The following is a 24,399-nucleotide window of genomic DNA, read 5'->3' as shown; positions in this document are numbered from 1 at the left end:
GCCGCACACGGGACCTTGGTTTATCGTCTTCAAATTACCAGACTCTCAGTTTGATTTTCCAGTTAAACCTGGGAGAAATGGCAAGACAGGGATTTGAGCCCACACCCTCACGCCCGAAAACGGAGTATGGCTGCCTATATGGTGGGGTAAAAATGGTCATACACATAAAAGCCCACTCGTGTTCATACGAGTGAACGTGGGAGTTGCAGCCCACGAAAGAAGAAGAAGAAGAAGAAGCCCACACCCTCGCAGTCTCTCTATATCGGCAGCTAAGCATCTAAACCATTCTGCCAACTTCCTCATGTTTTGAAAAAAAAAAAACAGTTAAGAAATAACACCACATTGCAACAGAATAAGATACATTAAAAAAAAAAAGATTGTTGAAAATCAATACAATACTGTACAATACAACACAATGTGGAGCGTTGACCAAGAGGTAATGCGTCCGCCTTGGGAGCGAGAGAATCTAAGCGCACTGGTTCAAAGTACACCGGCAGTCACCAGTATTGTCTCCCCCTCCACTAGACCTTCAGTGGTGGTCTGGACGCTAGTCATTCGGATGAGACAATAAACAACCAAGGTCCCCTGTGCAGCATGCATTTAGCACACGTAAAAGAACCCACGGCAACAAAAGGGTTGTCCCTGGCAAAATTATGTAGAAAAATCCACTTCGATAGGACAAACAAATAAAATTGCAGGCAGGAAAAAATACCAAAAAAAAATGTCAATGTAGCGACCCGCTTTCCCTGGGGAGAGCAGCCCAAATTCCACACAGAGAAATCTGTTGTGATAAAAAGAGTAAATAAATACAAATACAACAAATAAGATCCCACGAAAATGTTTACCCCAGAAATAGGAACGCCCTTCAAAGGGCCGGAATCCATCTTGCCGTAGATCTCTGAAGAGCTGCGGATTTCTGGCAGAACACTTTTGGGGATCTCAAAAAACCTGTTGAGACAAGAACGAAAAACAAACAAACAAAACCCAACTGCAGGCATCACCACAAACATTGCCTCAAGTTTGCTGCGCATTTCAGCAGACAGTCTGCTTATGATCTTATCATGTCTTTGGAATCATAAAGCAATTCTGAATAAAAAAATTTTTTTTTAAAGTATGTGCGTGTAAGCGTGTGCGCGCGCATGTGCGCATTGATGCACTGCTTTTCGGTGTATGTGTGTGAGTGTGTGTGTGTGTGTGTGTGTGTGTGGAGGGGGTCGCAGGTGTGTCTGAGGGGTAAGTGTATGAAATGATGCATGTGTGTGAGTGCACATAAGTGTATACTGACTGTGTGTGTGTGTGTGTGTGTGTGTGTGAGAGACCGAGCATGCATTTGTGCACGAGTGAATGTGCGTGCATATTATGCATGTGCATGCATACCTGTACAGCTATATACGCACAACAAATATAGACATACATACATGATTCATGACCATAAGTATGTCTCACATGCGCACACACACACACACACTCACTCTCTCACTCTCTACATAAATCAATGCATGTACACACACGCATAAACACACACATACACACACACACAGAGACACACATGCACACACTAATACACACATGCACACACTGACACACACACACACACACTCACTCTCTCACTCTCTACATAAATCAATGCATGTACACACACGCATAAACACACACATACACACACACACAGAGACACACATGCACACACTGACACACACACACACACACACACTACACAAGACCCACACCACTACCTGCAGAGAAAGTCGTCCCACTGCAGGGTATGAATATTCATGAGCATTGTGCGACTGGCATTGGTCACATCTGTCAAATGCAGACCCCCTCTGACCCCCCCGGTCAGATTCTGTAACGCAGAAAGCATTAAGGATCACGCCTCTTTGTGTCGATTCCAAAACAGCACTGGCATTGCAAAGTGAGGAAAGAAATCCTACCTGTTATCATATTTTTGGTGCGTTACGTCCAATGGTGTAGGGCTAGATTTCCACTTCGGGGTGCCCTCACACAGTGGACAATGTCAGAACGAGTTAACCAACTCATTAGCTTCAGGATGTTCTAGTTTCAGTTTCAGTTTCAGTTTCAGTAGCTCAAGGAGGCGTCACTGCGTTCGGACAAATCCATATACGCTACACCACATCTGCCAAGCAGATGCCTGACCAGCAGCGTAACCCAACGCGCTTAGTCAGGCCTTGAGAAAAAAAAAAAAAAAAATGTATAGATAAGTTTACATAAATAAATAAATAAATAAATAATAATTATGATATAAAAAAAGGTAGTAGTAATGAAAATAATAATAATAAAATAATAATAATAATAAATAAATAATTAAATAAATAAGACAACAATGATGATAAATAAGCAAATAAATGTAAAACATGAAGACACACATTCACACATACACCCACAACAGATACACCAAACACGCAGTTTCACAGATATGAAAGCACAGTCAAATACATATAAACGTACATGAGCTCCAACACACACACACACACACACACACATTACCCTGCACCTCCTCTACCCCCCCCTCCTCCACACACTCTAGTTATGATGTTCTAGTTAAGTGATAGGCTCCTCCATTCCCTTAGCATCCCATGAAATGAACTTTGATTCTGGTAAATAACAGTCCAATCTTAATTCTTTTAAATGTCAGAAACACACACAAGTCCATGAAATGTAGAAATTATTATCTGTAAGTCATAAACTGAACGCATGGAATGCAAAATGTTCCAAGTATCGTTACCTGCAGTTGCTCCAACACTATCTCAGTGGTTGGACTGTCCAGTTTTCACAACCCAATATAAGAACAGGGGGGGACAGGCACAAAAGCCGAGTGGACTTTCAATCTGAGGGTCCCGGGTTCAAATCTCGGTAACAGCGCCTGGTGGGTAAAGGGCGGGGAGCCTGAACCCCCTTCGTGTGTATACGGCAAACAGAAGATAAAATACTCCCTGTAAAAGATCCTGTAATCCATGTCAGCGTTCGGTGGGTTATGGAAACAAGAACATACCCAGCATGCACACTCCCGAAAACAGAGTATGGCTGCCTACATGGAGGGGTAAAAAAAAAAAAAAAAGGTCAACTCCCACGAACGAAGAAGAAGAAGAAGAGGGGGGATACATCCGAATGCAAGATATGGCGATATTCAAAGGTGTTTTGTATGGTTTTTTGGTGGTTTTCTTTTATATTGTTTTTTTTTTTTTTTTTCTCTCTCTCTTTCTTTTTCTTTTTTTTTTCTCAAGGCCTGACAAAGCGCGTTGGGTTAACGCTGCTGGTCAGGCATCTGCTTGGCAGATGTGGTGTAGCGTATATGGATTTGACCGAACACAGTGACGCCTCCTTGAGCTACTGATACTGATACTTGTATGGTTCCCAGCAAATTTTTTAAATCAGTAGCCAAGGTCACATGTCACTCTGTGGTGGACAGCCCGTTGTTATTTCTTTCACTGGCAGTACGACGGATGACGAACCCCCCCCCCCCCCTGTTAGCTGGTTTGGGGTTGCTTTTCTTCATACCCCCCTCCCTCGTCCAATCCCTCACCCACTCTTGCCAACCATTTGTACAAGCGTGTACGTGTGTGTGTGTGTGTGTGTGTGTGTGCTGAAAAGAATGAACGAGTACATGCTTTAACTCTCTCCATACGAACGGCGAAAGAGACGACGTTAACAGCGTTTCACCCCAGTTACCATCATCAAAATATTGCAAGCGGAAGGCTCTTATACTGAAGAGGTGAATGTTGACAAAGAATACCACAATTCTGACGACGGAAGCTAAAGGTTGGGTCATTCAGACACCCACTGGACATCTGAGGGGTCTGTGTAGAGGACTGGCCGTACTGAGTTAATCACTCTGCAGTGAACACGACAATAAACCAGTGAGAAGAAGATGATCACACCTCTCATGCCACACTCGAGTCTCTTTACCAAGTCTCCACAGACATGGAGTTTAAACACCAGACCCCCACCACCCCCCTTCACCCACAACACCCACATAATCCAGTGCACCCCAACCCCACCCCCCTTCACTCACCGAATCCAGCCCACCCCCCACAGAATCCACAACCCCTGTTCCCTCCCCCACCCCCAGACTCCAGCCCCCACCCTTCACCCACACAATCAAGAACCCCAGCGCCCACCCCCTCCCCTTCACCCACACAATCCACATGGCCCAACCCCCACCCCACACCCACCCACGTCCCGCCCCCCCCCCCACCCCCCTCTCTTCACCCACCCACAGAATCCAGGAGTCCACAGTGCCAAAGAGGCAGCGGCCGGCCGCCACCGCTTCCTGTACGTCAGGGTTGTTTTCCAGCAGCCAGTGAAGCTTGACTGCACTGAAGTAGGTGGTGATGGGCAGGCCACAGTGAGGCTACGATGTAACGTCAATGGATCAAAATTTCAATCTGTGGTGTGTTGTGTTGTGTTGTGTTGTGTTGTGGTGTGTTGTGTTGTGTTGTGGTGAGTTGTGGTGTGGAGTGGTGTGGTGTGGTGTGGTGTGGAGTGGAGTGGAGTGGAGTGGAGTGTTGTGTTGTGTTGTGTTGTGTTGTGGTATGTTGTGGTGTGGTGTGGTGTGGTGTGGTGTAGAGTGCAGTGGAGTGGTGTGGTGTGGTGTGGTGTGGTGTGGAGTGGAGTGGAGTGGAGTGTTGTGTTGTGTTGTGTTGTGGTATGTTGTGGTGTGGTGTGGTGTGGTGTGGTGTAGAGTGCAGTGGAGTGGTGTGGTGTGGTGTGGTGTGGTGTGGTGTGGTGTGGTGTGGAGTGGTGTGGTGTGGTGTGGTGTGGTGTGGTGTGGAGTGGTGTGGTGTGGAGTGGCGTTGAAGTACGTGGTGATGGGCAGGCCATGCTGAGGCTAGGATATAACGCCAATGGATCAAAATTTCAATCTGTGGTGTGGTGTGGTGTGGTGTGGTGTGTGGCGTGGTGTGGTGTGGTGTGTTGTGGTGTGGTGTGGTGTGTGGCGTGGTGTGGTGTAGTGTAGTGTGGTGTGGTGTGGTGTGTGGCATGGTGTGGTGTGTGGCGTGGTTTGGTGTGTGGCGTGGTTTGGTGTGTGGTGTGTTGTGGTGTGTTTCGCTGTGCAGTGCTGTGCTGTTTTGCGGTGTAATTGCACATGACATGAGGGGTTCCATGACACTGTCCAACACGCCGACTGTCATGCCACACCAAGTGTGGAGTGATGGCCTGGAGGTAACGCGTCCGCCCAGGAAGCGACAGAATCTGAGCGCGCTGGTTCGAATCACGGCTCAGCTGCCAATATTTTCTCCCCCTCCTCGAGACCTTGAGTGGTGGTCTGGACGCTAGTCATTCGGATGAGACGATAAACCGAGGTCCCATGTGCAGCATGCTCTTAGCACACGTAAAAGAACCCACGGCAACAAAAGGGTTGTTCCTGGCAAAATTCTGTAGAAAAATCCACTTCAATAGGAAAAACAAATCAAACTGCACGCAGGAAAAAATACGAAAAAATGGGTGGCGCTGTAGTGTAGCGACGCACTCTCCCTGGGGAGAGCAGCCCGAATTTCACAACAGAGAAATCTGTTATGATAAAAAGAAATACAAATACAAATACACCACTGCAGGAATCACGGATGATGTGGCCACAGATGCAGTGAGGAAAGAACATCACAAGACAGTGAATAAAAAAAAAAAAAAAAAAAAAAAAAAAACAACCAACCAAACAAACAAAAAAAACCCTCTCACCCTGAGATAATCCTTGTTGTTCTGTGGTGTCCTGCCCACCAGCGCTTTCACAGTGGAAGACGTCCGCATGTCCAGCCACACTGAAACCACCAACCGACCCAAAAACCTATTTTTGTGCACCTTGACAGCCTACACTACGCTAGCATAAAACATTAACATACAATGATATAAAATAATTAAACAAAATAAACAAAGTTTAAAGTCCAGCCACACTGAAACCAGCAGTCTGTCAGCTCTGTCTTCAACACCACAAACCAACGAATCCAAAACCATCAACCGACTCAAAAACCTATCTTTGTGCGCCTTGATAGCCTACACTACGCCAGTATAAAACATTAACATACAATGAAATAAAATAATTAAACAAAATAAACAAAGTTTAAAGTCCAGCCACACTGAAACCAGAGGTCTGTCAGCTCTGTCTTCAACACCACAAACCAACGAATCCAAAACCACCAACCGACTCAAAAACCTATCTTTGTGCGCCTTGACAGCCTACACTACGCCAGCATAAAACATTAACATACAATGATATAAAATAATTAAACAAAATAAACAAAGTTTAAAGTCCAGCCACACTGAAACCAGCGGTCTGTCAGCTCTGTCTTCAACACCACAAACCAACGAATCCAAAACCATCAACCGACTCAAAAACCTATCTTTGTGCGCCTTGATAGCCTACACTACGCCAGCATAAAACATTAACATACAATGAAATAAAATAATTAAACAAAATAAACAAAGTTGAAAGTCCAGCCACACTCAACCCAGCGGTCTGTCAGCTCCATGTTCAACACCACAAACCAACGAATCCAAAACCATCAACCGACTCAAAAAAACCTAGCTCCATGTGCCTTGATAGCCTACACTAGGTTTGTGTAAAACATTAACATACAATGAAATAAAATAATTCAACAAATTAACCAAGGTAAAAAAAAAAATAGTAAAGAATGGTAACTCTCTCCATTCACAAGGTACACAACTTCAAGTCAGTGCTGCTTACGCTACCGATTCAGCTAGCACACAGGTAAATGTAGTTACCTGTGTGCTGGCTGAATCGGTAGCGTAAGCAGCACTGACTTGAAGTTGTGTACCTTGTGAATGGAAGAGAGTTACCATTCTTTACTACTTGTTAATCATTTCATCTCCTGGCCTCATTATTTGTTCATTTCCAAGGTAAAAAAAAAAAAAAGTAGGAAAAAAAAAAAATCAAAGCAAAGGAAGCGTGACACACAACTCACCAATAGCGTTGTACAGGGGCTGTCCAGTCTCCTTGTCCCAAACCACCGTCGTCTCTCGCTGGTTGGTGATACCCAAACCTGCACACATAATAATAATAATAATAATGGTATTTATATATCGCTGGATCTTGTGCAGAGACAAATCAAAGCGCTTTCGCACCAGTCATTCACACGCATGCATAACTCTAATACTGTAGAAACTAAAGACAAGGAAGGGCAGGCAAGGGAGGCTATTTTGGGAAGAGGTGGGTTTTAAGGCCAGACTTGAAAGAGCTGAGTGTGGAGACTTGACGAAGCAAAAAAGGAAGTTCATTCCAATCGCAAGGTCCAGAAACAGAAAGAACGGCGGCCAACAGTCGAGTGTTTGAATCTGGGTATGCGTAAACAGAGTGGATCCGAGGCCGATCGTAGTGAGCAGGATGGAGTGTAGAGGTGAAGGCAGCCACAGACAAGAGTTGACGGGCGCAATAGCCGAGTGGTTAAAGCGTTGGACTTTCAATCAGAGGGTCCCGGGTTCGAATCACGGTGACGGCGCCTGGTGGGTAAAGGGTGGAGATTTTTCCGATCTCCCAGGTCAACATATGTGCAGACCTGTTAGTGCCTGAACCCCCCTCATGTGTATACGCAAGCAGAAGATCAAATACGCACGTTAAAGATCCTGTAATCCATGTCAGTGGGTTATGGTAACAAGAACATACCCCAGCATGCACACCCCCGAAAGCGGAGTATGGCTGCCTACACAGCGGGGTAAAAACGGTCATACACGTAAAAGCCCACTCGTGTGCATACGAGTGAACGTGGGAGCTGCAGCCCATGAACGCAGAAGAAGAAGAAGAAGACAAATGTCACCATTATTAACTCTCTGGAGACGCAGCTTAAAATTTCCCTTTCACCGCCAGTCAGTTTAGAGTGAACTTAACTCTGATGCCACCTCAGCAACACAGGTGTCCTGGAGTGATGGCCTAGAGGTAACGCGTTCGCCTAGGAAGAGACAGAATCTGAGCGCACTGGTTCGAATCACGGTTCAGCCACCGGTATTTTCTCCCCCTCCACTAGACGTTCAGTGGTGGTCTGGACGCTAGTCATTCGGATGAGATGATAAACCGAGGTCCTGTGTGCAGCATGCACTTAGCACACATAAAAGAACCCATGGCGACAAAAGGGTTGTTCCTGGCAAAATTCTGTAGAAAAACCCACTTCGATAGGAAAAACAAATAAAACTGCACGCAGGAAAAAATACAAAAAATGTGTGGCGCTGTAGTGTAGCGACGCGCTCTCCCTGGGGAGAGCAGCCCGAATTTCACACAGAGAAATCTGTTGTGATAAAAAGAAATACAAATACAAATGCAAATACAACATTGGCGGTGAAAGGGTAGGATGAAGTAATTTGCTGTGATGGGATATTCTGGTCATATTTGAAAAATTCAACACACTTTCACAAAATGACAGACATATATGAATTATACATAATTGGAAAGTTTACTATCTCTCCTTTTAACTTTTTAAAACATTTTTTTTCATTAGATGCTTCTAAATATTTCCAAAAAAATATTTCACAGTATATCACAAACCCAAAAATGTGAACTGTGCTCACCATCCTAAGGGCCAGTCAGCAAAACGTTATCATCACTTTCAGATTCATTGTCTGGTACAAAGTGCATATTGGAGTGATGGCCTAGAGGTAACACGTCCGCCTAGGAAGCGCGAGAATCTGAGCGCGCTGGTTCGAATCACGGTTCAACCGCCGATATTTTCTCCCCCTCCACTAGACCTTGAGTGGTGGTCTGGACACTAGTCATTCGGATGAGGTCCCGTGTGCAGCATGCACTTAGTGCACGTAAAAGAACCCACAGCAACAAAAGGGTTGTTCCTGGCAAAATTCTGTAGAAAAATCCACGTCGATAGGAAAAACAAATAAAACTGCATGCAGGAAAAAATACAAAAAAATGGGTGGCGCTGTAGTGTAGCGACGCGCTCTCCCTGGGGAGAGCAGCCCGAATTTCACACAGAGAAATCTGTTGTGATAAAAAGAAATACAAATGCAAATACAAATACAAATGCAAAATGTCATCGTCATAAAAATAATTATCAGAAAATTCATCACCAGTGTCTAGGAGGTCAGATTTAATGTCTGAACCTTGTTGTGTCACAAATTCTGTCACCTCTCGCAACGAGTAAGACTGGTGTGCTGCCATTTTGGTTGAAAAAGTATCCTTTGACATGTGTTAACTGACACGTGACGGCAAGTTTTCTCCCTTGCTTTTCCCCCCACAGACAGCCCATTTGTAAGGGTTTGGAAAAAAATTACAAAAAATAAAAATACAGAGTAAGAAAATGAAACTTTCAGAACTGGTTTATTACATGTTGGGCTATTACATATAAAAAAAAAAATCAAATTTCTCATCTTATTTTTATAGTTTTGCCATTGTGTAAAAAATAATGCCCATTTTTCACCCCAAATCACCATGCCCATGCTTACTTTCTGCACTTATTTCACTTTCTTCTTCATTATCATCCACCGGCAACCGGTTAGTGACTTTATCAGTGTATGTGCGAGACAGGCTGGCCAATCATACCATTCGGTTGAGGAGTCACCCAGAATAGTGCACTCTGCTTGGCTAATCACAAAATCATGTGTATAGCATGTGATGGATTTTTATTTTTGGAAAATGCTATTCCATTCCATCGCCCAAATCCGAATACATTTTATCTATGAATGCTCACGCATTCCGTCGTCTAGAGAGAGTTAAAACAACACTGAAAAGTAGTATTTAAACACCATCAAAGGTCTAAGGGAAAAAACTGTGTAGGAAAATGGTCACTCTAAAAGCCTGTGTAGTTTCCCTTTAAAAAAAAAAAAAATGTTCCACTGAAGCTTAAGCTATGGAACGTCGTTTTGAGCTGACAGAGTGCCAAAGCATATGTATCGGAACAGCTCTAAAGATTTAAACGAAGACGACAACAGCAGCAGCTGCAGCAACAGCAATAACGAGAACAAGATATAATACTTATATGGTTCAAACTCCCTATACAATGACTTGGTAATGATGATAATACCCATGCCTAGACACACTGCAGACAGCACAAATGTCACCATCATTTAATAATAATAATAATAAAATACTATAGAATTATTAAGTTGTATGGCACATTCTCCAGATACAATGTGTTATAAGTGCCTCACACGAAACAATACAAAAACAATAGTGTATAACAGCGTATGAAGGCGAATGACATACACAAAAGAGAAGAAAGAAAAGAACAACATATATCTTTATACACGAAGACAATCACACCAAAAAAAAAAAAAAAAAGCACAAAATATGCCCAACACACACACACACACACACGCACACACACACACACACACACACACACACACACACACACACACACACACGCACACACACACACACACACACACACACACACACACACACAGAAAGATAGACACATTCACAGAAACATAGAGATGTAGAGAAAGCAACAAAAATTGAGAGACAGCCTGAGAAAAAAAACAGTACAGAGAGAGACATGTAGAATATCAAAGACACAGCGAGAGAGAGAGAGACAGAGACAGAAAGAGACAAACACACACACACAGACATAGACAGACAGACAGTGAGCAGCATGACATAAATCCCAAAGACAAACAAGCAGCAAGCTGAAAGGTTCAACAAAACATACAATGCCCCACTTAACTGTTATGGTTTAGATCGTGGGAGCTACACACACTTGTTCATCCATTCCACAGACATCCACCTGAAGTAGCTCAGCCTTGTCTCTCCTTACTTTGTTTGGTTTAGGAACCATAGAGAGGGTGTGTGTGTGTGGGGGGGGTTATCCCATTACCTGCTAGAGAGGGAGGTCTGGGGGGGACATTTCTGAAAGGTGGTTTTAACCCCTTACCTGCTAGAGAGGGAGGGGGGGGACATTTCTGAAAGAGGTGGTTTTAACCCCTTACCTGCTAGAGAGGGAAAGCAAGGGGGGGGGGGGGGGACATTTCTGAAAGAGGTGGTTTTAACCCCTTACCTGCTAGAGACAGAGGGCGGGAAGACATTTCTGAAAGAGGTGGTTTTAACCCCTTACCTGCTAGAGAGGGAGGGTGGAAGACATTTCTGAAAGAGGTGGTTTTAACCTCTTACCTGCTAGAGAGGGAGGGTGGAAGATTTCTGAAAGAGGTGGTTTTAACCCCTTACCTGCTAGAGAGGGAGGGTGGAAGACATTTCTGAGAGAGGTGGTTTTAACCCCTTACCTGCTAGAGAGGGAGGGTGGAAGACATTTCTGAAAGAGGTGGTTTTAACCCCTTACCTGCTAGAGAGGGAGGGTGGAAGACATTTCTGAAAGAGGTGGTTTTAACCTCTTACCTAAAGACATTTCTGAAAGAGGTGGTTTTAACCCCTTACCTGCTAGAGAGGGAGGGTGGAAGACATTTCTGGAAGAGGTGGTTTTAACCTCTTACCTGCTAGAGAGGGAGGGTGGAAGACATTTCTGAAAGAGGTGGTTTTAACCTCTTACCTGCTAGAGAGGGAGGGTGGAAGACATTTCTGAAAGAGGTGGTTTTAACCTCTTACCTGCTAGAGAGGGAGGGTGGAAGACATTTCTGAAAGAGGTGGTTTTAACCTCTTACCTGCTAGAGAGGGAGGGTGGAAGACATTTCTGAAAGAGGTGGTTTTAACCCCTTACCTGCTAGAGAGGGAGGGTGGAAGACATTTCTGAAAGAGGTGGTTTTAACCTCTTACCTGCTAGAGAGGGAGGGTGGAAGACATTTCTGAAAGAGGTGGTTTTAACCTCTTACGTGCAAGAGAAGGAGAGGGGGGGGGAAGACATTTTTGAAAGAGGTGGTTTTAACCCCATACCTTCTAGAGAGGGAGGGGGAAGACATTTTTGAAAGAGGTGGTTTTAACCCCATACCTTCTAGAGAGGGAGGGGGAAGACATTTTTGAAAGAGGTGGTTTTAACCCCTTACCTGCTAGAGAGGGAGGGCGGGGGATGTGGGGGGGGGGGGAGACATTTCTGAAATATGTGGTTTTAACCCCTTACCTGCTAGAGAGGGAGGGAGGGTGGGGATGGAGGGGAGGGGGGGGAGACATTTCGGAAAGAGGTGGTTTTAACCCCTTACCAGCTAGAGATGGAGGGCGGGGGGAGAGGGGGAGAGACATTTCTGAAAGAGGTGGTTTTAATCCCTTACCTGCTAGAGACGAAGGGCGGGGGCAGAGAGCCATTTTTTGAAACAGTTTTAACCCCTTAACCACTGAACCTTGGTGAAATGAGATGAGCTTGGCATGCAACTGAAGTGCTGTGACTAAAGTTTTGTGTACTTTTAACCCCTTGACTGCCAGGTAAGAAAAACAAAACAGTGGAAAGTTGTGTTTTCAAGTCACAAATCATTGTCCAGAACCGCCATAAAACTAAGAGAGAAAATGGTCTGCGGACAGACCACTCCAGATCAAAATGTGATGATCTTTCAGCCTTCCAGAGTGATCTCCCTTCTTTTGATGATGTCATCAGTGATGTCACTAGGACCGTGAATCTTATGGGCATGGGGTTAACTCTTTCCATACAAACGGCGAAAGAGACAACGTTAACAGTGTTTCACCCCAATTACCATCATCAAAATATTGCAAGTGGAAGGCTCTTATACTGAAGACGTGAATGTTGACAAAGAATACCACAATTCTGACGATGGAAGCTAAAGGCTGGGTCATTCAGACACCCACTGGACATCCGAGGGGTCTGTGTAGAGGAGAAGAGGGGACAGGCCGTACTGAGTGAGTTAAGTAGTGTCACTGATTTTGCTGATTGAAACTGGTGCAGTCCAAAGAGGAACATGGGAACTGCAGCTCATGAGTTTCAGTTTCAGTTTCAGTTTCAGTAGCTGAAGGAGGCGTCACTGCGTTCGGACAAATCCATATACGCTACACATCTGCCAAGCAGATGCCTGACCAGCAGCGTAACCCAACGCGCTTAAGCTCATGAAAGAAGAAGAAATAGAGGAAGAAGAACAAGAACATGATCAAGAAGAACAAGAAGAAGAAGAAGAAGTAGGAAAAGAATAGGAAGAAGAAGATGATGATAATGAAGAAGAAGAACAAGACGAAAAACTCAAGAAGAACAAGAAGAAGAGGAAGAGCAAAAAGAAAAAGGAAAAGAAGAAGAAGAAGAAGATGAAGAAGCAGAAAAAGAAAAGAAAAAGAAGATGATAACGATGAAGAAGAAGATGATGGAAAAAAACTTAAGAAGAAGAAGAAGGAACTGAAAAAGAAGAGGAAGAAGAAAAAGAAGAAGCAAAAGAAGAAGAAGAAGAAGCAGAAGAAAAAGAAGAAAAAGCAGAAGAAGAAGCAGTAGAAGAAGAAGATAAAGAAGAAGAAGTAGAAGAAGAAGCAGAAAAAGAAGAAGCAGAAGCAGAAAAAGAAGTTGAAGAAGAAGCAGAGGAAGATGAAGAAGAAACAGAAGAAGAAGAAGAAGAAGATGAAGAAGAAGCAGAAGAAGAAGATGAAGAAGAAGTAGAAAAAGAAGAGGAAGAAGAAGAAGAAGAAGTAGAAGAAGATGAAGAAGAAACAGAAGAAGAAGAAGAAGCAGAAAAAGAAGATGAAGAAGAAACAGAAGAAGAAGCAGAAGAAGAAGAAGATGAAGAAGAAGCAGAAGAAAAAGAAGAAAAAGCAGAAGAAGAAGCAGTAGAAGAAGAAGAAGAAGATGAAGAAGTAGAAGAAGAAGATGATGAAGAAGAAACAGAAGAAGAAGAAGAAAAAGCAGAAAAAGAAGAAGTAGAAGAAGCAGAAGAAGCAGAAGAAGAAGAAGAAAATGAAAATGAAAAGGAAGAAGAGGAGGAAGAAGCAGCAGAAGAAGCAAAACTGAAGAACAGAAGAAGAAAAAACAAAAGGGGAGGCTCACATTTGATGTCACTGACGCCCATGCCCAGTTTGGCCAGGTTGCTGACGGCACTCTCGATGCAGGTGGTCACGGAATCCAGGATCTCAAAGGGGTCCTCCTCCACCCACCTGTTAGCACACACACCCATACATCTCACCTGTACTTTTTTTTTTACCTGTCCACACACACACACATCTCACCTGTACTTTTTTTTTTACCTGTCCACACACACACACACATCTCACCTGTACTTTTTTTTAACCTGTCCACACACACACACATCTCACCTGTACTTTTTTTTACCTGTCCACACACACACACACACATCTCACCTGTACTTTTTTTTACCTGTCCACACACACACACACACATCTCACCTGTACTTTTTTTTACCTGTCCACACACACATCTCACTTGTACTTTTTTTTTTTTTACCTGTCCACACACACACACATCTCACCTGTACCTTTTTTTTACCTGTCCACACACACACACACATCTCACCTGTACTTTTTTTTTACCTGTCCACACACCCACACCCACACATCTCACCTGTACTTTTTTTTTAACCTGTCCACACACACACACACACATCTCACTTATACTTTTTTTTTTTACCTGTCCACACACACACACACACATCTCACCTGTACTTTTTTTTTACCTGTCCACACACACACACATCTCACCTGTACTTTTTTTTTACCTGTCCACACCCACACACCCACACATCTCACCTGTACTTTTTTTTTTTAACCTGTCCACACACACACACATCTCACCTGTACTTTTTTTTTACCTGTCCACACCCACACACCCACACATCTCACCTGTACTTTTTTTTTACCTGTCCACACACACACACACACACACATCTCACCTGTACTTTTTTTTTTAACCTGTCCACACACACACACATCTCACCTGTACTTTTTTTTTAACCTGTCCACACACACACACACACATCTCACCTGTACTTTTTTTTACCTGTCCACACACACACACACATCTCACCTGTCCTTTTTTTTTACCTGTCCACACACACACATCTCACCTGTACTTTTTCTTTACCTGTCCACACAAACACACACACATACATCTCACCTGAATTTTTTTTACCTCTCCACACACACACACACACACACAAACATCTCACCTGAACTCTTTTTTTTTACCTGTTCACTCCCACACACACACACATCTCACCTTCCCTTTTTTTTAACCTGTCCTTACATCTCACCTGTACTTATTTTTTACCTGTCCACACACTCCCACAGTCTCACCTGCACCTTTTTTTTTTACCTTTCCTAACACACACACACACATCTCACCTTCACTTTTTTTTTTTTTTTAAACCTGTCTACACATCTCACTTGCCCCCCCACCCCTTTTTTTTTTACCTGTCCACACACTCCCACATGTCTCTCCTGTACTTTTTTACCTGTCCACACACACATTCTTTCTTCTTCTTTTTTTAACCTGTCCACACATCTCACTTGTACTTATTTTTTTTACCTGTCCATACACTCCCACATGTCTCACCTGTACTTTTTTTTTTACCTTTCCAAACACACACACACACTCACACACATCTCACCTTCACTCTTTTTCTTTTTTTTTAACCTGTCCACATACTCCCACACACACATCTCACCTGTACTTTTTCCCTGTCCACACACACACACACACACACATCTCACCTGTACTTTTTCACCTGTCCACACACACACACATCTCACCTGTACTTTTTCACCTGTCCACCTGATTGTACTCTCTAAACTTGGCACTTTGATCTGATATTCTGACCCAACAACAAGAGCAGTCATTACTATCATTTTTTGTTCAAACAGGAACTTCTTTTGCTGAGCATGGAAGTTTTATTCATTTTGCAAACGTTTTGGTGCAGATAGTATAAAAAAGGGAAATTACTCTGTAATTAATGCTAGGGGACTTAATTTGCCACAAGTGAGTCTTGAAGGCCTTGCCTCTCTTGTTCATCTGTACGTTTAACATATCCACCCACCAGTTACCACACCAACACGTCACATTACTTTTTACCTGTCTACCCATGCCCCTGTACACACACCCTTACCTTTTTTTGTTTACCTGTTCACAAACCAAAACTTCATACCTGTGGGGGGTTTTTCTTAAAAATCCTGTGCACCTACCTACCTGATACCATGCCTACATTTAACTCACACTTACGTTTTTACCAGTCCACCTACCCACCTTACCTGTTTGTACACCAGTGATTCTCAGCTCCTTCTTTACATAAGATCTACAGGTATTTTCTGGGATACAATGGCTGTAATACAGCTATTGCTTATTCTGCTTTTTTTTTTTTTTTTTTAATAACTTTTATCAGATTCTTTTTAATTTAAGAAGAGAGCTGTTAACGTCTGTGTAGCTTGCTAAGTTCATATTGAAGAGAGTTGTTAACGTCTGTGTAGCTTGCTAAGTTCACACAGAAGAGAGCTGTTAACTCTGTGTAGCTGGCTAAGTTCATATAGAAGAGAGCTGTTAACGTCTGTGTAGCTTGCTAAGTTCATATAGAAGAGAGCTGTTAACGTCTGTGTAGATTGCTAAGTTCATATAGAAGAGAGCTGTTAATGTCTGTGTAGCTTGCTAAGTTCATAAACCCTCTCTCTCCTGTACTTCTTCCTCTCCCTCTTCTTCCCCCATTGCCTCTCTATCCCTGTCTATGTGCATACACATGATACATATGAGCATGCCCTTTCTCTGTCTCTATCTCTCAAACACACACGCACACACACACACACAAACGCACGCATGCACACACGCATGCACACACACCACATATGAAAAGACTAAATTAAAGAACAAACACACACACACACACACTCTCTCTCTCTTACCCACCATACACAAACCACAACTAGTAGTATCAGTACATACCCTTCATGAGGATACATCTGATTGATTTCAACCTGGTGGTATGTTATAAGCTCCGCTGTTTTGCTGTTAAAGATCTGAAACAAGGCACAGGCCAAGAACAGGTGGGATATCAACCACAGTAAGCGGTGAAGAAGTAAAGCACAGACAAGAGATAAATCTAATATCAATCGATCTACCTGGAAGTTTTAAAAGCTAAAAGATGAAGGAAAAGGTGTGAAGGGCCATCCTGCATTTTTCTCTTTTTTCCCCTCTCAACCCTGACCTCTACCTGTTAAAAAAAACGTGTGGGAGGGAGATCGGGGACGTGGATGAGGGGTAGAAAGAAAGAAAACAAGGAAAAAAAAAGAAAAAAAAAGAAAACTACTTAAGATCCCATCTCAAATATCCTCAATGGGGCTAACACACACACACACACACACACACACACATACTGTCACACACACACACACAGAGGCACACACACACACTCACACACACACACACACACACACACACACACACACTCACACCAAATGATCAAGGTGACCTTATGTTTTCAGGTGATTTATGTGTGGGGGAAACAGGATCTTGATTTGTAGGGAGTGGCAAGGGGTGGGATCCTTTACATGAGGGCAGACTGGAATGCAGAGAGCAACGACGACAAAAGGACAAGTTAGAGGGTGGGGGGGGAGGAAAAAGCAGAACACACACATAATCATTTACACCTCGCGCTGGGACTATACGGCGTAGGGGCGCGTCCCCCGGGTGTCGGATGGGGGAGCCCTCCCTTTGGGGGTTGTACCAAATGATATGGAATAAGGTGCCATGGACCCATATAGTCTAGGAGAAGGACAACTCTGATTTCAAACCCAGGCAGATGGAGTCCGTTAGCCTCAGCAGGCAGTCCTTCCAAGAGAAGGAAAACTCCCAAGAGAAAACCCGGCCAACTGCTGTAAACCGTTACCAGAACAGGAGATCACCAAAGACAGCGCCACAGTGGCCTCTCTAAGGGGCGTGATCTAGTCAAAACCGGCTGTGCACACACTCTACGACACATGGCTACGCAGACATTAACAGAAAAAAAAACAGTTCATGCTCTCATATACATATCACATAAAAGCAATCTATTAACACCATCATCAAAACATTTCCTGAATGCAAATACAACACCCCTTCCACCCTGACGTTAGGAAGCGTACACCTATGTCATAAAAGAAAAAGAAATAAAATCATAAAGATATGTTGATATCATTCACCTATCTTGATATCTTGCTTTATAAACTGTTGACCTATTGAACTTGAATTTAAACTGTTAAACAAGAACAAACAAGTTGATATCAATGTCCCTTAGGTTATTAATCACCTATCTTAATATCTTACTTTGTAAAATGTTGACCTATCAAAACTAAATTTAACATGCCAGACAAGAAAAACTGAGTTGATATCAACATCCCTAAAATTTATCTACAACTAACAATGAACTCCAGGGCCAGCCCAGGCATGTGTACCTTGGACCCACCCCAACAAATTAACAAAGAGTGAACTGATAATACAATTTACACTGAGAATGAAGTGAATCAGCGGGTCAGAAATCTGCCAAGGGGGCTCCCGTCTTCTGTAATGTGCCAAACAAGTTCCCACCACCCAAAGTGCAAATTTTTGTGTGTGTGGAGTGAGTGAGTATGAACTGGAGAAGACAGTCCTCAGTCCAAAGAATGGGGTCAATTGACTTTATCAATTCACTTTATATCAACATCTAAGAGTTGCTGTGGAGTGATGGCCTTGAGGTAATGCGTCCGCCTAGGAAGCGACAGAATCTGAGCGCGCTGGTTCGAATCACGGCTCAGCCGCCGATATTTTCTCCCCCTCCACTAGACCTTGAGTGGTGGTCTAGATGCTAGTCATTCAGATGAGACGATAAACCGAGGTACCGTGTGCAGCATGCACTTAGCGCATGTAAAAGAACCCACAGCAACAAAAGAGTTGTTCCTGGCAAAATTCTGTAGAAAAATCCACTTTAATAGGAAAAACAAATCAAACTGCACGCAGGAAAAAACACAACAACAAAAAAGAAAAGAAAAAAAAAAGGGATGGCGCTGTAGTGAAGCGATGCGCTCTCCCTGGGGAGAGCAGCCCGAATTTCACACAGAGAAACCTGTTGTGACAAAAAGAGAAATTCTATACAAGCACACAATCATCTTATCTGTTGAGCCAGCAGGCAGTTCTTAACAAACCAAACAAAGGGAAGGAGGGGAGGGATGGAATGGATGGACAATGAAAGAGTGACAGAAACAAAGACAGAAACAAACACGCAGACAGGAGAAGAGGGGGGAGGAAGAACAAGAACTTTGAGCAAAACATATCACCATTAGCAACAACAACATCAACAACAAAACAACACAACCACCACCACCAACAACAATAACAAAAACACAATCACTACCACCACCACCAACAACAACAACAACAAAAACACTACCACCAACAACAATAAAAAAACAACAACAACAACCACACAACCATCACCACCACCAGTGACAACACAACCAACACCACCACCAACAAAAACACCACTAACAATAACAAAAACACCACCATCACCACCACCAACAACAACAACAAAAACACCACCACCACCACTAACAAAAACACCACCACCATCACCAACAAAAACACCACCACCACCACCACTAACAACAACAACAACAAAAACACCACCACCACCAACAACAACAACAAAAACACCACCACCAACAACAACAACAAGACACCACCACCACCACCAACAACAACAAAAACACCACCACCACCAACAACAACAAAAACACCACCACCACCAAAAAAACAACAAAAACACCACCACCACCAACAACAACAACAACAACAAAAACACCACCACCACCACCAACAACAACAAAAACACCACCACCACCACCAACAACAACAACAAAAACACCACCACCACCAACAACAACAACAAAAACACCACCACCACCAACAACAACAACAACAAAAACACCACCACCACCACCACCAACAACAAAAACACCACCACCAACAACAACAACAACAAAAACACCACCACCACCAACAACAACAAAAACACCACCACCACCAACAACAACAACAAAAACACCACCACCAACAACAACAACAACAAAAACACCACCACCAACAACAACAACAAAAACACCACCACCACCAACAACAACAACAAAAACACCACCACCAACAACAACAAAAACACCACCACCACCACCACCAACAACAAAAACACCACCACCAACAACAACAAAAACACCACCACCACCACCAACAACAACAACAACAACACCACCACCACCACCATCAACAACAACAACAACAAACAGAATGAGCAATGAACGACCAACAAATCTGAAAACTTTACCGCGGAGAAATAAAACAAAAAGCAAACAGATTTCACTTTCAGTCAACAATAAATCATTCAGGCTGACCAAGTCCCATATCTGTTCCCCCCCCCCCACCCCCCCACCACCACCACCCCAGATTACCACAGAAGGAGGCGGCACACCCAACCCAACACCTTTTCAGCCCCCACCTAACCCCTCTCTCCTCCCACCCTTTCCTCTCTGCACCCTCCTCCCTCCTGATTTGCTATCAGCCCACAGCAACTGCAGACTGGCACCATAGGCCATGACTGATATAAATAGTCTCGCAATGATAGACTCTGTGACAGGCGCAACAGCCGAGTGGTTAAAGCATTGGACTTTCAAATCTGAGGGTCCTGGGTTCCAGTCTCGGTAACGGCGCCTGGTGGGTAAAGGGTGGAGATTTTTCCGATCTCCCAGGTCAACATATTATGTGCAGACCTGCTTAGTGCCTCAACCCCCTTCGTGTGTATACACAAGCAGAAGATCAAATACGCACATTAAAGATCCTGTAATCCATGCCAGCGTTCGGTGGGTTATGGAAACAAAAACATACCCAGCATGCACACCCCTGAAAACAGAGTATGGCTGCCTACATGGCGGGGTAAAAATGGTCATACACGTAAAAGCCCACTCGTATACATACAAGTGAACGTGGGAGTTGCAGCCCACAAACGCAGAAGAAGAAGTAGACTCTGTGGCTACTACACAGGATCCCTCCCCCACCACCCCTCCTCCCTCTAAAATCGCCCTGTGGTCCACCCTCCACACACACATATATATGCATATTCATATTTGTTCTTATCTTTAATTAGAGAGAGAGAGTCAGATATAGAGAGAGTGAGTCTGTGAGTGTATGCATGAGAGAGAGAGGGTATATATATATATATATATATATATATATATATATATATTGTGTGTGTGTGTGTGTGTGTGTGTGTGATCTTGGCTGATCTTCGCATAAACTGAATGTAAGGATCTGTATAAATTTTTCCTATACCTGTAGTGGCACACTCACACTCACACGCACACGAGTTGCTCAAATGCTAACACACATAAACTTTTTATTCCTGTATGCAGCCTTCAACCATAAGCTAGTCAAACAATTCAAACATGCTCTGATAGGCCCAAAGGGCGAAGCAAACATCTGATATCCTGATCCTGTAATACAGTCTCAACAAGTCACACATATCACTTTCTGTCTCAGCTCCCATCTCCCACTTCAGTTCAGCACTTAGAATATGCACATTAATTCATAATCATCATTACCTTGTCTTAATCACTACAATTCAAATCTTCCAATATCGTGTGTGTGTGTGTGTGTGTGTGTGTGAAATTATTTTCAAAGGCTAAAGTTTTGAGGTGGGTTTTTTTTTTAACCCATGTAGTATATGCACAATTTCATTAATCTAATTCTTACCAAAACAACCATTGCATTTTCGATTGTGACTCTAGATCTACCAGTTAATCAGTTAGCCAACGAGTGTTTATAACTGCTGGTCAGTCAGTGAATCACTCAATTTTTAAACAAAAATGTAAAGCGCTATGACAAAGAGAGCTTCAACGGCAGAGTGAGTGAGGTAAGAGTGAAAGAGAGGGTGGGGCACAGAGTTTGGGAGAGGAGGAAGAAGAGAGGAAGGAAGGAGGGTGAGAGATAGAGAAACTGAAAAAACAGGTGGGTGATGATGAGACTGGAAGAGTTATCTGAGGTATATGCTGCTTGTCCTGTCATATTATGAACAGAATATTTTCTACATGTTTTATTCCACATTAATTGTTGCCCAAAAATCTGAGCATCTGGACAATCTCTCTACATCATGATCATATTCAGAAGTATCATGAATATTGAAATAAATAAAAAACTAAACACATGCACACACACACATATGCAGAGTTTAATCTTTAAACATGCATTTAACTCATAAAACTGTCTCGTTGTGTGTATCTTGTTTTATTGTCAGTTGTAATTTCTTTAAAATAAAAATATAAAAATAAAAAAAATTTAAACAGAAAGAAAGAAAAAAAATTAATAAAAATAATGCAAATTTTATAAAAACAAATGACTTCGCACCCCCTCCGCCCCCTATCCCGACACCTCCCGTCCCCGTTGGAAGTCTATGTAAACATCCCAGTAAGAACGCAGTATTTCCTGTTCATGTGACAACAGTGGCCTTTTGAACAGTTATGAAATGAAAGGTGGGCAAATCCACACGCACTGTCACACTGCCACATGTACACTAATGCACACACACAGCACATATATTTGCAGTCAGACACCGAAAACCTCTCAAATGCAGTGTTAACGCAAACTTACGAGAAAGCGAGTGCTGCTGGTGCCTTGGTCCACAGCACCCACGAGTTCGCCGCTCCCCGTAAAAGCCATTGCTGCTTTCTCTTACCCTTCCGACTCGTTTGGTGGGACAGCATTCCGTCAGAGTAGCCTCCCGTATCAACGCACTGTTAGAAACGAAAGTTCATGAAAAGGGGTCGACGAACTGCAACAAATAAATAACTTGACCTTGAGAACGAAAGTAAAACATGTCGTTAATCTGAACACATCGAGAAAGACAGAATTCGCCGTCGATTTATGAATGCCTTGACCTCATTTAGATCAAGCTATGATCATTTTAAATCAGAGAACGTTTACATATTCAGATACAGATATTTTTCTTAAACTACACTAAGCATTAACATAACAGGTTAGAAAACACGTAGAATATGGTAATATTGTGTGGGACTCATAACTCACGAGACAATCTAAGCCGGCTATAGAAAGGGTGCAAAGAAGAGCAACTAAATCATCAAAAGAATGCAAATCTACGAGCTTCCAACAAAGACTTGCATTCATAAATCTACATTCGCTAAAGGGTTCGAGATTTTGAGGATACTTAACAGGAAAAGTACTATAAGATATGAAATCACTTTTATGATTAATTGAAACCTACAAAATATGAAATAATTTTTATGATGTCAATGTAAATAATGTTTTTAGAATGTCAGATTACGGCCGGGAGTACAAGAAACTCAGTGATGAAAATTTATAAGGAGCACTGTTATACCAACGTAAGGAAAATTTCATAAGCTTACAGAACTGCACAAATATGGAATGCGCTGAAATGGAAACTAAATTTGCAAGGAATACTAATACAGTTAAAATCTTCTTGATATGGACATCACATTAAAACTTTTCTTTTTACTTTGACGAATAGGATACAATGAATGAATGATGCAACGTATGACGTATGACGTTTCCCACAAATAAGGGGAAAAACAGAAGAAATAAAAAGAAGAGACAGATGTTGAAGGGGACATTTTAAAAAAAAATTACAAAAATAAAAATTAAAAAAACCGAAGTGAGGCTTCGGCAGACAATATGTCGTTCCCTACACTACTACTACTTTTTGACTTTGATGGGGTACGTTGTAGGAGCCTGGTCGCTGGGCAATATACACAACGGGTACTATACTGCTAGTACTGATACTATACTACTATATATACTACTTAATACTAGTGAAGTTGTTTTGATTTCTGACTAAATTACACCACCTGCACAACTGAGACAAATCAGCGAATACCATGAGGATATTGCACGTGCAATGCAGTCGAAATTTTCATGAAAGGTTATCGCAGGAATGGCTTTCGTGGGCTGAACAATTTTGATCCACACCAATGAAGAAATGCGCGCTTTACATGTAACGTGGCGAGTGTATACAATTACTTACGTGCCGTGGCACATTTTGGAACATTATATAGCAGGACCAGGGTTTTTTTTCTGTCCTCTGTCTTTGTCATCCTCGAGCATTTCTTTGACTTATTTAGCCACCATGTCTTTCATTTTCTCTTCACCATTTTCAAGCGGGTTTTAGAACGAGCTGGTTCTGGCTTACATTAGAAGGGTTGGAACTATTTGCACAATAGTGTTTCAGTCGTTTCGATTCCTGTCCCCCAGCTAACCACCTTCGTCTCCTATCTTTTAAACGACAGCATCCAAATGTGAAAATGAATGCTTTAAGTATAACAAAATTTCTACACCCGACCGTGTGGCGTCGTAAAAATTTTTTTCCTACTTTCACTCTTGAATCGAAAAACAATCAATGGGTGTGACATTTGTCTCAATGAGGACGCACGTATTAATTAAATATACTACGAAAATGACCAAATAATAATATTTTAAAATTTCATTTCTCCTTTATTCATGTGTTTAATGTTGCTGCTTTGTGAAAGTCATTACTCTACCGGGGAGTGGTTTCCCTTCTTGATCACCCTATTTGGAGAACAAAAAA

General features: G+C 42.7%; 1 protein-coding gene across 2 annotated transcripts in view; it reads right to left on the bottom strand.

Moving 5' to 3' along the window:
* LOC143277689 (glycerol kinase 3-like) overlaps positions 1-22,559 on the bottom strand; it is a 55,236-nt gene extending 32,677 nt beyond the window's left edge. For both annotated transcript variants that reach the window (XM_076582609.1, XM_076582608.1), the window contains exons 1-8: positions 22,431-22,559; positions 16,728-16,801; positions 13,833-13,939; positions 6,939-7,016; positions 5,698-5,777; positions 4,235-4,372; positions 1,737-1,846; positions 846-948 (exon numbers count right to left, since the gene is read on the bottom strand). In XM_076582609.1, the coding sequence (XP_076438724.1) occupies positions 846-948; positions 1,737-1,846; positions 4,235-4,372; positions 5,698-5,777; positions 6,939-7,016; positions 13,833-13,939; positions 16,728-16,801; positions 22,431-22,499 (759 nt within the window). In that variant the 5' untranslated portion in view covers positions 22,500-22,559. The remainder of the gene's footprint in view (positions 1-845; positions 949-1,736; positions 1,847-4,234; positions 4,373-5,697; positions 5,778-6,938; positions 7,017-13,832; positions 13,940-16,727; positions 16,802-22,430) is intronic.
* Between the last annotated feature and the right edge of the window lie 1,840 nt (positions 22,560-24,399).

The sequence above is a fragment of the Babylonia areolata genome, chromosome 34 (genome assembly GCF_041734735.1).
Source record: "Babylonia areolata isolate BAREFJ2019XMU chromosome 34, ASM4173473v1, whole genome shotgun sequence".
NCBI lineage: Eukaryota > Metazoa > Mollusca > Gastropoda > Neogastropoda > Buccinidae > Babylonia > Babylonia areolata.
The sequence above is the reverse complement of the archived record's forward strand: the minus strand, read 5'-3'. Positions and strand labels throughout refer to the sequence as shown.